This window comes from Podarcis tiliguerta (genome assembly GCF_965153285.1).
Source record: "Podarcis tiliguerta genome assembly, chromosome: 2".
Classification (NCBI taxonomy): domain Eukaryota; kingdom Metazoa; phylum Chordata; class Lepidosauria; order Squamata; family Lacertidae; genus Podarcis; species Podarcis tiliguerta.
In genome coordinates this window covers 85,935,085-85,950,466 of record NC_139535.1, presented here as the reverse complement: position 1 = coordinate 85,950,466, position 15,382 = coordinate 85,935,085, and the positions used below count along the sequence as shown (strand labels likewise).

The following is a 15,382-nucleotide window of genomic DNA, read 5'->3' as shown; positions in this document are numbered from 1 at the left end:
CTCATTATTCAAATGTTTTTAGATGCAGTCTCCCCGACACATATACACATCACACGGATAAAGCACACAGGACCCAATCCCTCTTCAGTGAAACTGGGGCAGTGGGGGGGGGAGGCCATATTCCCCTATCAACTCAGCCCATATCCCCTTCTGCCTTGACTCATTCTGTCTCTTTCCAAGTGGAAAGCTGTGCAGTTTTGTTTTTTTAATTTTTCCAGCTTATCTCATATTTGGCACCTGTTCTGCCTGCACAACATTGGACTGAGTATACCCCCCTCCCCTCCCCTCTCCAAACCACACACACACACACACACACACACACACACACAAAACCCTCCGGTATTAGTATCTCAGGGCTGGAGGCTCTTTCCTGTTTAAAACTATATCAACACACATAATCTAGCCCAAATGTGTCAGCTGGTTTTAAGGAAATGTTTCCCCAACAGCTCTCAAACTGCTGAGCTGCTCAGGGAATTGGAAAGGATTACTCACTGTTTATCCACAAGGCTTTTTGCCTGGTCCTTATTTTTGGGAGGAAAGTTGTTGTGCTTATTGTCTTTTAAAATCTGTTTAAAGCCCTGGCTATAATTAAGCAATCACGAGTGAGCTGCAAGACAGAGCCCAATAAGGCCTCGGGAAAATATACTGGAGGGTTTGTTCAGCATATTATTTCACTCCCACCACTGTCTCTCCCACCACCCAAGAATCTTTATCCATAACCAGACCTAGAGTCATGATGGGACTCTCTGCTTTTGCAGAGAAACACTATTTCTTCAAGACTTACTTTAGGGCAAAATCCACCTAATGGCAATGGATGTTTTTTGTTAGTGCAATAGCTCAGTCGGTAGAGCATGAGACTCTTAATCTCAGGGTCATGGGTTGGAACCCCAGCTTGGGGAAAAAAGATTCCTACATTGCAGATGGTTGGACTAGATGACCCTCGAGGTCCCTTCCAGCTCTACGATTCTATGATGTTCCTTCCGAAGGCAGAAGTGGCTCACTGGGTGGGAAGGAGCTACCATGCTAGTGAGGAGTTACTGTTCCTTCCCAAGGTAGGCAGAGTGAGGTGGCTGGGAGGTCAGCATGGTGCAAATGCACTGACAGAGCCAATCTCGTGCTCCTGCCAGTACATTTATTATTTTTTAGAAGTTGTCAATATGGTTTTATTGTTTGTAGAGTACAGTACAGTGGTACATCAGGTTACATATGCTTCAGGTTACAGACTCCGCTAACCCAGAAATAGTGCTCCGGCGCTTCAGGATGAGAACAGAAATTGTTGAATAACTTTGCTTCAGGATGAGAACAGAAATTGTGTTCCGGTGGTGCGGCGGCAGCAGGAGGCACCATTAGCTAAAGTGGTGCTTCAGGTTAAGAACAGTTTCAGGTTAAGAACGGACCTCCGGAATGAATTAAGTACTTAACCAGAGGTACCACTGTATGCAGAAATGATTTTGTTTTTAGAACTTGAGTTTTTGTGTTTGTTCTTGTTCTTCTTATGTATTTTGTGCTCTCGTTTTGTATTTTCAGTGTTGTGAACTGCCCTGTAGACAGTAGATACAAATTTAATTAATTAATTAAATAAATAATAAATCCTCAGTACCTCTAGATAGGGCTGGGAATGCCCCCCATCTGTAATTCTGAACATTTACTGTCAGTCAGTGTAGAGGTTTCCCCCCCTTTCAATATAAACTTTATTGAAATATTTTTAAACAATTACCAAGCATTAGGGTTGCCTTCCTGGACAAATGCAGTGTAGACAATTCTGAGCTACATGGACCAATGGTCTGACTCCGTATATGGCACCTTCCTATTGGGGACCCAACTAAGCTTCCATGCAACCCCAGGGGTTTCCTATAACAGAGATTGAAAACTATGATAAGGAGGGAGCTGAACACCATATTTGAAGCTATGGCAGATGCCCAAAGGGCACAGTGAGAAGCCTGCTTCTCTGAGAAAGGAAGAGGTAGAAACTGCTAAGCTTAAGTTTACATTATTACTCATAAAGTTGTGACGGGGTAACTCGGGGGAATTAGAGAGAGGAAACCAAGGTTAATCCCAAGGATATACCCCAATTCTTGTTGTTTATAAATGCATCATTTGAAGTCACAATAGACCCTACGTGAAGCAAATACTTAAGAGCAAGATCGGACCTATTATTCCAAGACGGAATACATTCTTATCTCAAGGGTATGAAGCTAGCTGCACCAGATTAAACACCAAAAATAAAGTCCCATCTAATGAAATATGAGACAAAAGAAAAGAAAGTACCCTCCAGCCCTTGCAGCCATGTAAGTTTGCCAATTGCCCAGGGTCTTCTACTACCCAGAAAAGTTTCACTAATTGGTCATTTCTCCATTCTTTTGACTTTCTAGGCTTTGGTCATCCTCCCTGTTCTGTTCCTGGTGGCAACTTCTCCCCATTTCCCAGCTTTCCCTGGACACATTCACAACAAAAGCAGCAGGCCTATGTCTACATTTTATTGCAATGTTATTTTATTGTGATGATTAGTAAAACTGATCAGCAGCAGGCAACCGGAAGCACAGTGAGAAGCAGCTGAGTTCTACTGGCAGGACGGATGCAGTTGCTGAGCTTGTTAATTGTTTCCTCTTTCACTCTCATCAGCTGTTTCTAGGATGCTGTTGGCCGATTCAGAGGTAATAATCACAGCACACAGGCATGCCTTTTTACCTTGTCATCTTGGTATATGGACCTTGCTAGCTGAAGCAACAGGCTGCCAAGCTTGACATTTAGAGGTCCCTTGAGGATCAATTAAAGAGTTTTCTGGTGGCAATGTTGTCGTAACAAATATTTCAGCTTAATTTGACTCTAAGGGTTTCATGGAAATACACTGCCATCATTGGTCCAGTGGCAAAAATATCAAACTCCACCGTTGCCAACTCAGCTGCCAGATGCTACAGAACTGAACCAGTATTGGTTCAGTATACCAACCAGTATCCCTGGTTGGTATAAAGGTGTCTGCTGAACTATTTCCAAATGTGGCAGGTGAGGCAAAAGGAGTTGGGAGTTGCTATCTCTCCTCTCTATATGGAGCTTCAATTATGGCAGTGTTAAAATCCTGGAAGGGATCTATAGGCCAATGTTGGAGGCCTGAATCCACAAGGTGTTATGCCACATTGGAATGGAACAAATGAACATACCAGAGGCAGGGCCAATGGGTGTCAATCAGGGCTATGAGGGATGGTCTTAATGATGTTATGCACCTGAGCATCACCTTTAGAACTTTGATTAAACATTCCAGGAAATAATTCCTACTAAGCACCATTCTCAAACAGATTGACTCATCTCCTTCAGTGGTTGCATAGGTGTCAGTCAGAGTAAATATGCATGCTTCTAAGGACAGCTTTGCTTTCAGAATGAAAATGGATACCCCTAAGAAAATTAGCCCAACTCGAGACATCAAGAAAGTACGTCCGGTTCATGACAGTTTGCAAAACTTTACTGACCAAGGTGTTGGCATTCCAAACAGAAGCTGAGACAGTCAGACCAGAAGTGATATTGTGGGGAGAGAATGCCGAGGATTCACACAAAACTGAGCAGGAGGACCAAGCAGGGAGTCAGGTAGGAACGAAGAGGGGAGGGATGACAGCTGAATAAAAGGGGATGGCAAGCATTGCCAAGGATGCAGGAAACAGATGAGAGGAGGAGGTATGTAAAGTCTGGGGTAGCATACTGTACTGCTGGGTTAACTGGTAGGAATATAAATAAATAAACCTGAGACCTACTGACACAGGAGGAGGAACAGGGGTGCGGGGGGAGCGCATTGCCCCCGGTGGCATGATCTCGGTGGGGTGCCATCGTTGCTGCCCCCTCCCCGTGCTGGGCGCCACACCTCCAGGACACATGCCACGCCCCTGCGGGCGGCACACCACGCCCCCACCTGCTCTCCACCACCCCCCGCCGGAATTTGAAGCTTTGCCACTGTCTACTGATAAGAGCCCTAACTGTGGAATTGGCGGGGTGGGGAGTGTCACCAGGTAGCTCTTGAGTATATGAGATACACTGGAGCTCTTAAGACAAGATAGATAGGAATTCTGTCAACTAAACCAAGCTTCTTTACAGATACCTACATTCAAAGTTCGTAACATGCAGTTTAGAACCAGAACTGCTCCCTTAGCTCATGACTAGGCAACATTGTCCACGGTCTCCATGTTATATGATATCGCTCTTGAGTCATTAGCCTGTGCCATTAGATATTCAGAATACATGAAAGGTATTAAAATTCAAGGCTCAACATTTAAACTAATATTCTATGGAGACGGTATGCTATTATTGCTCTTTAACACAGGAAGTTCACTTCCTGCCTTATTGAAAAACATTACAAATTGTGGTGAATTGCATGAAATGGAGATTAAGAACAGAACTCCCCAGCCTTCTAGCAGAGAATCTGTCCTTTAAAACGTACACATTTCCATTTTATATCCTACAGCCAGGACATTTTCTGCCTAGAAACATGAGAAATTAACTTTGAAAGACATCAGACATTAGTATTCCTCTGAACAATATTCAGAGGCTTCCCTCATCCTTTTCTTTGGGTGGTGGTGGTAGTGGGGAACAGGAAGAAAAATACTCTTTAAATGAATGTCATGTTTCAGGAACCTTCCAGGTTTCCCCCCTTGTTTTTACATTTATAAGCCACTCTTCATTTAAGGATCACAGGGTTGTTTACAGTATACAATTGTCATATCTTGAAACGGGGAGTGCTAAGAGTCACAAGCTCTGTGTTTTCTGTAACATGTAGTTCTACCCTGAAGAATAAAGCAACTTCAAAGCAGTCAGTACTATCTCACAGTTAGAAAAGATGAGGAATCCACCAGAGACCCATCAGGGAAGAAATAGATCAGACCAGAGGCCCACCGAGTCCAGTATTTTATTCTCATAGCAGCCAACTAGATACCTATGGGAAGTCCACAAGCAGGGCACAAATGCAACAGTGCTCTCCCAACTTGTTGCTCCCCAGTAACTGGCATTTAGAGAGGTACTCCCTCTGACACTGAAGGCACAGCACACCCATCATGACTAGCAGTAGCCATGGATTGCTCTAAGCACCTTTTTAAGCCATCCAAGTTGATGGCCACCATTCACTTCTTGTGGAAGTGAATTCTCTAGGTCCTCTGGGTGAAGAAGCCCTTCCTTTTGCCTGTTCTGAATCTTCCACCTTTCTGTTTCACTGGATGGGAACAGACTCTTGATGGAAAGAAATCCAAATTAATCCAGGGGATAACTTTGAGGCAGCAAAGACACACAAGACACCCCCCCCACACACACACACATTTGCGAATAGTGTTTGTGAATTTGCAGGTGCTGATTCCACTTCAGTTCTGCTTGAAATATCCCCAGCACTAATGCTGGCAGATGCTTGTTTCCAAAAGGAACTCTTTGGAAAGATATAAAGGAGGGAGTTTCTGACCTTAAGCATCTCTGCAGCTGTACTCTGCTCTTTATTATTAGGCCTCACTTAAGCTGCCAGAAGTCCAGCCACCAAACTGTCATCACTCTCTTGGTTAATCGGAAGTCGGGGGCCCATTTCATCCATGGAGAAAGCCTGACTTGCTCACCATTTTGAGCCAGGCAGCTAGTTGTTCTTGACTCCCCCCTTTGGATACTTCATGAATGTTCTAGTTGAGGCGCTGCATATCTTTAATTACTTCAGAACAAATAAAATGACACCAAAAATCACTCTGGGTGGAGACAAGGTGGCGAGTGGAAATGAATGTTGGAATCCAAGGAAACTTGCCTAGAAGGCAACAGTTGTTGCTACAAGAATCCACCTGCTCATTGTACAGCCCCTGTAATATGCACCCATGGTATAGAGAGCATTAGGACTCATTCTGTGACACTCTTGCACTTGAAAGAATTCCAGTGTAAAGTTTGTGAGTAGGATGCAATATCAGTGCTTTGCATTTGTAAAGATGTTACGGTCGTGTTAGCAGTGATTGTGTTTATCTCTACTCTAGCTAGGCTCTAGGGTTCCATCGTCAGCAGGCTCCTGGCAACTGAGCTCAATCTTCCAACATCTCAATTGCCCCATGGGAGGAACCAATTTCATATTTAGTGATTCAGATGCTTGCTGTATCTACAGCAAGCTGGTAGATAGGTAGTTTGTATGTTTTATGAAACAACAGTATGTAGGTGCTTTGTTGTTCTGACACAAAGGTCATAATCATATTATTATACAATTATGTGATTATTATATTATTATACAATACTGTACTCACCCTTCACCCTAAGGACTCGGGACAGGCTACACAGTTTAAAACAACTTAAATTTTTCAGCATTGGGCTCTATTTTGTGGGAATCCAGGTGATACTTTAAAAAAAATTTATTAAATAAGACTCAAATAGCAGTGCCATAGAAGAGATTTTATTTTTTCTGGCACTCCCAACTCTGGAGGAATAAAAAAATGGAACCCAGCAAAGTTTACAGTATTGATTTGTGGACATTAAGTCCCCCTGAAACTTAAAATGAAGAGCAGCTAATTGTTTTTGAAAAGAAAGGAAAAAAAGGGAAACAATTCATAACCACTGTGCTAGTCTTCATAAGTGAGTGGAGTGATTCTTACTATGCAGCCTTTGCCAACAGCATTTTTTTTAAGAGCCTGTCACTATCGGACTACAAAAATGAAATATACCTAATTTGGAGAGAAGACTTGTTACAGGCACTGTACAAGAGTGTAGAAAGGTTAGTAAGTTATCTGGATCTAAAAAGTTATCTGGCACAGAATGTCTGCTGTGTGGTTCAAAATCATTATCCAGCTTTGCTCACATAAGGGCTACAATGTTTTTCATTATTTCTGCTCTCTTCCATAAAAGGTACGGATCAGGGTCGGAGACTGGCAGCAGTGGCTTATGAACGACTGGATTTTATATTTTCAAAGTAAGCTTTTCCATGGTTTCTTCATCTCTGTGTGCCTTTGTTGTGCAACCTGAGACCTCAACGTAAAGCAAAGTTAGAATCCAATTAAAATCCGTAAGAATTTCCTCCATTGCCATCTGAAGTTGGAAAACAATCCGAAGACAAATAATGAGGCTGCCTGCAAAACAATAAGTAGTAGTGCAGGAAACAGCATGTTTTGGAGCCAAACTGTAGATCTCCCCAGGCTGTGGTTGTTAGCTCTGGGTCCTGTTTGAAGCAACTTTGGAAACAAGTTGTTTGATTACAGCACGTGATAGCAAGCCCCTAAGTCACTCTGCATACCTTTATCCATGAAATTATGGTTGCCAGATCCCATCAGGCCCTTTAGTCCAAAAAGGTGCTCCATAACGGAGGAAGAAGTGTGAACAAAGCTTAAATAAGAGCAAAGGGAGAGGGAGGGAGGCCACTGGAGCTGAGATAGCTTTAGAGAAAAAGCCTTGCTACCTTTGCTCTTGGGACATAAATCTGGACAAAGAAGAGCAGCTAAAGGGGTGTGCAAGGGGGAACCTTTCATGTCACTTGCCTTCGGTTTATAGCTCTTGCACTGGACACAGGGCCTCTTTAGGACTGAAAGCCCCTTTTGTATTAATCTCCCTGGACGTGGCTGTCTCATGCTTTAAATCTCCCACCAGACAGCTGCCCTCATTGTTCAAGCCTTACTCTCAAGCAGCTGTCCTGGGATACCAGAGCCTCTTTTAAATCAAAGTCACCCCCTCTTCCAGGCAGCTGTTCCTGGACTCCATGACTTGGGCTCCACCTCTAGACTCCAGTGAAGAGCTCAGTCTTGCACGATGCTTATCTTCACTCTGGTGATAACTCATGTTACATTAAATTTGGCAGGATGGGTCACAATGCCTCAGAGTTAGATTACTGTAGTTTTGTCTCCACAGAGCTTGTCCATTTGTGAAGAGGCATGAGTCAGATGTTCTCCTGATTCACTTTTTGCCTCAGGGGTAGTGATTTGGGGGGCAAAGGGTGGGAAGACTCTTTTAGAGAGACCATTAATCCTGCCCCCCCTTTTTTGTTGCAGTTTTCAACTGTACACAGTTAGATTTCTCTCACTCTTCCGCTGTTATAGAGCACTTTCCCCCCAATGTTTCTTTTCTAAACAAGGAGAACACAGTAAATGTGATGACTTCACATTGCTATACAGTCATGCATCAATGGGACCAATGGCTGTGTCCTAATCAGTGGTGGAGCTTCATGCTCTGGCACTGGGGGGCAGAGAACAGGTGGGGGCATGGCTGGCGCACGTCCTGGGGCATGGCGCACCACCTGAAGGGGTGTGGCGCATGTCCTGGAGCTGTGGCGCGTCACCTGTGGGGCATGGCGCCCTGAGCGGGGGGGGAGGGGGCAGCCACAATGGCACCCCACTGGGATCGTGCTGCCGGGGGTGGTGTGCTCCCCCTGCACTCCTCTTCGTCCACCTGTGGTCCTAACATCACCAGAAGCAAATGAAACCCATTAGAGGGGAACGCTCCCTATACAGATAAGACGGGCAATCCTACTCAATATCAGGAATCATGAGCATAGCAATCTTACCTAAGTCTACTCAGAACAAAGTCCCACCGAGTTCCATGAGGTTTACTCCCTCCCATGTAAATGGGTCTAGAACTGCGGTCTTAAACCTTTTTTCTTTTCTTTTCTTTTTTTGCATTGAACTCCTACAGTTTACTGACAGGCCTGGTTCACCTGCAACATTAAATCACATTTAAAAATAAACTATGGTTTAACACAGGATTTCCCAAACTTGGGTTTCCAGCTGCTTTTGGACTACAACTCCAATCATCCCTAGCTAGCAGGACCAATGGTCAAGGATGAAACCTTGGTTTAACATACTCAAGTGTTTTGCTCCTCACCCACCTTGTTACTGGCTGCGTCACGGAGAAAACAAGATATTCATAAGGTGTGAGCCTGGGCTCATGCTTTGTTTCTTCCTAACAAACCATGAACAGAGGCAAAGGTTTGTTCTTGGCTTACTCCTCATGTTTTGTTTGAGAGAGAGAAACAAACAAACTTGCTTAGGTCCACACACGACTAGTAAGAATCTGGCTTGTTTCCTTCCCCACAGGACACAATCAGGAGTGAGGAGGAGCTAAGCTGTCATACACACTTAAAACCATAGTTTTTTTTAATACTGCATGAAAACTGAGTGAAGAGCCTTTCTGATGCTGACATAATCCCCATCCATTTTGGATCAGCCCCAGATCTAATTCTGATGTCAATTGTGGCTGTACAGGAGACAGTTGTGTTTCATTTCTCCACCAAGGTTCTTCTTCTCTTCCTAAGGATTTAAGGGAAGGGGTAAAGAGGCTGGAACTTGCTCAGTTCCACACATTACCAGCTTTTGGTTCCCTTGACTCCATCTTGGTATTGATGCGGAAACCTTTAATAAGTGATTCATTTAGCTGGCCAGCATTCCAGTGAAGTCACAGGAGGCACAGTGCCATTTCCAAAGCTCTACTGCAATTTACATCCAGAAATCTCTTCAGAATTTCCTTGCACTCAATATGACACCACAGAAGAAGAAACAGCACTTACAGAAATTGGTTCAATGACAACTTTTGTAAGAGAATTTTTTTTTTTTTTTTTGCTAAGGCTGGCCTTCCCTAAGCCTGTTCTTCAAATCATCCCCCAGAGATCAGGATGGAAAAGCGAACTTGGATGAAGCCTTGTTTTGACTTCCCACACAGCTCAGGTCTAAAGAAAACAGATGCCTTCCGAGTCACACACAATGGAGCACAGTTCTTCCATATTACGCTTTGGCAGTGAAGGGTTGGTTTGGAGATTTGGGTGGTGGTGATCACACAGTGGTCTTAAGATTTAACAGTAACACCCCACCTCCAAATTTCAGTGGCAGATAGTGGGGTTAATGGCTACTCATATCACCAAATTTTGTTCAAAACAGATCAAACCAAACCTTCTTTCTGTGCTAGAATTAGAAGGTCCTTTGTTGTTGTTGTTTAGTCGTTTAGTCGTGTCTGACTCTTCATGACCCCATGGACCAGAGCATGCCAGGCACTCCTGTCTTCCACTGCCTCCCACAGTTTGGTCAAACTCATGCTGGTAGCTTTGAGAACACTGTCCAGCCATCTCGTCCTCTGTCGTCCCCTTCTCCTTGTGCCCTCCATATTTCCCAAAATCAGGGTCTTTTCCAGGGAGTCTTCTCCTCTCATGAGGTGGCCAAAGTATTGGAGTCTCAGCTTCAGGATCTGTCCTTCCAGTGAGCACTCAGGGCTGATTTCCTTCAGAATGGAGAGGTTTGATTTTCTTGCAGTCCATGGGACTCTCAAGAGTCTCCTCCAGCACCATAATTCAAAAGCATCCATTCTTCGGCCTTCTTTATGGTCCAGCTCTCACTTCCTTACATCACTACTGGAAAAACCATAGCTTTAACTATATGGACCTTGGTTGGCAAGGTGATGTCTCTGCTTTTTAAGATGCTGAGAAGGTTCTTAGCACTCTGCAAAACTTCAGCTATGTTGTGAATGGTTACCAAGAAGCAATGACAATAAGAAATAGAAAACTCAGATGCTGCCCTGCATCACATCCTAAGCTTGTAAAGGGAGGGAGGAAGGAATAAGATAAGAACTCAGAGAAAGGGCGACTTCTACTGCACACCAAAAGGAAGTTGCAAACGCCCCCAACCTTCCTTGTAAGGGCTTAAGATGCTCTGAAAAGCAACAAAGAAAGGGAGGAGGAAGCTGTTTATCTAATCAGCAAACATGGAGTAGGAAGGCACTCCTCTCTAATTATTAACTCCTGGGCAGTCATGGATTGGGCAAGAGAATGATACCTACAGCAAGAATGGGAAAGGAGGAATCAATGATCATGGAATGGACTCTTTGAAACAAATAAACACAACTTGGTACCATCAAGGAGGGAATGGAACAGGAGATTTAATGTATAACCAGATTAATTGTAAACAAGATATAACTGCAGTAGTACCTTGGTTCTCAAACTCCGAAAACCCAGAAGTAAGTGTTTCGGTTTTCGAATGTTTTTCAGAAGCTGAAGATCCAATGCGGCTGTCGGCTATTGTTTCCAGGGTACCTGCACCAATCAGAAGCTGTGCCTTGGTTTTTGAACATTTCGGAAGTCAAATGGACTTCCGGAACTGATTAAGTTGGTGCTTTTGTTTTTGCTATTTATTTTGTCTTCTTGTTTTTGAGGCTTTTCCAATTAATTTGTTTTTGTGACTGTGTGGAACCCAGTTCAGCTACTGACTGATTGTGTGACTGTGGAAATAGATAACAGACCCTCAACCAAACAGCAACTACCATCAGTGCAGGTAAGAAAAAAATAATAATTTTATTTTTTATCATCTACAATAGTGTCTTATTTATTTTATAGTACAGTACATTGATTATTGCTTTCATTTTATGGATCAATGGTCTCGTTAGATAGTAAAATTCATGTTAAATTGCTGTTTTAGGCATTGTTTTTAAAAGTCTGGAACGGATTAATCCATATTGCATTACTTTCTATGGGAAAGGGAGCCTTGGTTTTGGAACGCTTTGGTTTTGGAACGGATTTCCGGAACGGATTAAGTTTGAGAACCAAGGTACCATTGTAATGTAAAACATGGAAGCGAATGACGAGAAGCTTTACTCCATGGCAAAATCCTGGGGAAAGGATTCCGGAGTTTGCTAAATAAGAGGCTGTTTTTCACTAGATTTGTTTGTCACAGTAAGATGATTATGCATACCAAAGCATCACGTAGAACAGAATGCTATGGACGTCACAACCTTGCTGGCTGAATGCTTTTCTTTGTGAGATGTTCCCTGTACTCGATATATACGTATATATTTTTAAAAACACAATGTCAAAGTCCATTTCTTTGGAAGTTCAGAACATAGACCCAGGCATATGTAGCCCCAGCAATGTCCTCATCCTTGTTAAGTTATAAAGCTCTGACATGTAGTTTATAGCAGCTTGGAGGACAGGGGAAGATATGCAGATACAATGGGAAATTAATTTTGGAGGGCTATGTGCCGTCCAGCCACTAAATAATTATTACCCAAATTTGTACCACCTAACATTTATCTCCAGCTCTGCTAATATAAGGACTACCTTGTGCCTCTTTACTTCAGCTCTCAGCCTGACAAGGAATGTTTGTGTTCGGATTAGTGCTGGAGACCAGTACTGAGCAAAGTGTACTTGGTCACTTAGGCCCAAACTCTACCATTACAAGGAAAGCATAACTGATGAAGTGTAGAGCATCTCAGCTCCAAGGTCTCCCTGGGAATGTTTGGTTAAGAGAGACACACAATGTGTGGCTTATTCATATGATACCAGGTGATCAGGCTCAGGGTTTCCCCATCCCATTACCAGTTGGAGGGAGTGGCAGCAGTGATGAATAGCCATGCACCTTATTTTACTTAGTATCATCAGGGAGATGTGGGGAGGAGATGGAGATAGGCAGCAGTTGCATTTTGCAATACATTGCCGCTAGTCTAAGATGTTAGAGGAGAGGTTGCCTTGGTCTACAGAGCCTTGAATCCCACCCAATTCCTGCAGTTGGTCACGTCTCACGTGTGGTATAGATCCACTCTATGATCTGTATGTCTGAACCACACCCTCAAATACAAGAAGCAGAACGGAAGCCCCACTAGGCATGCAGTTCAAAACTCCCATTTGTTCTAGGAGTGTTTTGAAACAGGGAATTTTCATTAGTGCAAGCAGTTTATGAACTCTGCACAGTGGAAGGAAAGAAGGACCTTTTTCTGCCTCCCTACTTCCAGCCACTCTCTGAAGACCACTCTTCTCCAGAGACCCTCATAAGAATATTAGGAGGTGGGCAGGGGAAGCATGGCTTTGTTTTTTGCAGATGAGGACTAGACCATGTGAAAAATGAACATCAGATTTTAGCTGCAGTTCATTCATTTTCAGCTTTGTATTCTTGTTATAAAAAAGCATGCCTAGACATTCCATTATTGCACCCATAACCTAGGTTTAAGGTGCCATTTAGCTCCTAGCTTTCATATCTCCGTTTCTAATACTAAAGGCATGCACACTAATCCTGAAGGGAGAGAGAGAGGATCAGCTCAGGGAACAGCCTCTGTTACAGAGCTAGGAGCCCACACAGAAAGCAGGCAATGCTACAGGGTCTACAAAGCCAGGATGGAACATTGTCCAGGTTTCTCTGGCAGTAGCAGTCACAGTTAAGTGAGCAGAGCTATGGAGCTATGGAAATGCTAAATGAAGCTAGGGTAAGGCAAGGTGGTGGAAAGGTCAGGGCTGTACTGTCTCAGTCAAGGCACATCAGAACGCCAAGATTTGAGAAAAAGCAATAGGCATTGTTCAATCTACAGTACAGTGGTACCTCAGGTTAAGAATTTAATTCATTCCAGAGGTCTGTTCTTAACCTGAAACTGTTCTTAACCTGAAGCACCACTTTAGCTAATGGGGCCTCACATTGCTGCGGCGCTGCCGGAGCACGATTTCTGTTCTCATCCTGAAGCAAAGTTCTTAACCCAAGGTACTATTTCTGGGTTAGCAGAGACTGTAACCTGAAGCGTATGTAATCCGAGGTACCACTGTACTTGGGAATAAAAGTAACATCTTTTTATGATCTACCTACCCACCCTCTTGTCTACCTTCTCTCTTAAGCAGACTGAAGACTGTATCCAAGGCGTGAGAATAACGCCACTGACTCCCTCACCCACGTCTTGAAACAGCTACTAATATAGAAGCCCATGTCCCTACGTCAGTGTCCCTTCAGACAGGGGATGGCTTTATCATACGGAACACTAAAGGTGCCCATGTCCAAGTGAAGCAACGCTACGGAAGTGCATATTAATGTTGTTTGAAGTATTCCCTTTCACAACCATCCCAGTAAGTAAAGAGACATGAGAACCACCTGAACAAGGACATTTGGAAAGACAAGACACTTAAGTACATCCAGCACTAAAATTATCTCTAGCACCATGTATTTATTTGCATTTATGTACCACTTAATATTTCAAAAATCTATAGGCCATGTGCTAGTATGAATGCTTAATCCACAAAGCCTGGGACTCAACAAACCACCTACTTTTGGTATCTGGCTGGAACTACTTAGTTAAGAGGCTGGCAGGCCACAAAAGTGGGTATACTTGCCCTAGTATGGTTGTGCACAAGAAAAGCTTGCAATGCATCCATGACACTGGAAAGTATATATCACAGAACTCTCCATTCCCAATATGGGAACATCTAATGCATGTCATACTCTCACTGAAGTAAAACTGCCCTAATCATCAGATGAGTCCCATCAGATGAGTCCCATGTGTCTAGTGAGCCAATGTTGCAACATACAGAATTCACAAATATACAGCAAATGCGCCAACAGAGAGATCTGGAAGCAGGTCAAAAGGTATACAATGCATCTTCAAAAGTCTACAGTGAACTTGAATACCACTCAAAATAGATGTCAAATCCACCCCCAAAATCTGCCCCCCTTAATTTCAGCTATGTGAAAGCAGCCATGAGCTAAAGCACAGATTTTGTACCTCCAAAATAACCCACATGAATGGCGGAATAGCTATTAGGGAAACACAAATGTATTTGTACACAAAGAACTGCACAATGTAAAAAAAGAAGAAGCTCATTTTCTGCTTACCTTCTTGGCATTTGGGTGGAATTTCAGTCACTGCTGGCTGTAGCTTTGGTTCTGGCGGCAGGTGCTGATTGGTTGGGAAAAGCTCCACGTTTTCATTCTGCCTGACTGGTGGTACTGGAACCTCTGAAGATTTTGCTACCTGGATTTCCACACGTTTGGTGGCAACATCAGGCACAGGTGGGCTAGCAGCTTCCATTCTGCGCTGTGTTGGCTCGGGGATCTTTGAGGGGACTTCCATTCTGCGAAGAGCTTGGTCCTGAGGCTTGCCTATATTGATCTCAGTCCTCCTGGGAGCGGTCTCAGGGGGCTTGTGCCCCAGCACATCTGCTCTCTTGAGGCCAAATCTTGAAGCTCCTGGGGTGGAGTTCTCCACTTGCTTAGATGAGATATCAATGGAGATTTCTGTTCTTCTGGACACTGGCTCAGGATGTTTTGGTCCAGAGAGCTCAACTCTCCTCAGAGAAGATTTAGGAGATCTTTGTGCAGACTCCACATGTCTGGAAGGGGTCTCTGAATTCTTGGTGCCAAGATCCTGGAATTTCTGTGTGGAGCTGGACACTGTGGACCTCACAAGAGGGTTGGGTGTCCGTCTTTGTGGAGTGGAAGAATTTGGAGGCTGGTCTGCTTCTTCAACCTCAAAGGATCTTTTCAGAGCTGGAAGATTAACAAAAAGACATAATCCAAGTTTAAACACCACAATCAACTGTATGAGATTACTGACCTCAGAGACACAAACAGAAACCTAGAGTTCAAGTCCCCATTGTGTACTGTCCTGCAAACCACTCTGTTTCATACATATGCTGAAGGGGGACTCATTCCTATTGTGCTAAACCTAGAAGTCAGGTAAA

The 15,382-nt window shown here is 43.7% G+C and overlaps 1 protein-coding gene across 6 annotated transcripts in view; it reads right to left on the bottom strand.

The window, feature by feature from the left end:
- Positions 1-15,382, bottom strand: part of SEPTIN9 (septin 9) — a 207,953-nt gene that overhangs the window by 76,368 nt on the left and 116,203 nt on the right. For all 6 annotated transcript variants that reach the window (XM_083428472.1, XM_083428475.1, XM_083428474.1 and 3 more), the window contains one exon: positions 14,535-15,188. In XM_083428472.1, the coding sequence (XP_083284598.1) occupies positions 14,535-15,188 (654 nt within the window). The remainder of the gene's footprint in view (positions 1-14,534; positions 15,189-15,382) is intronic.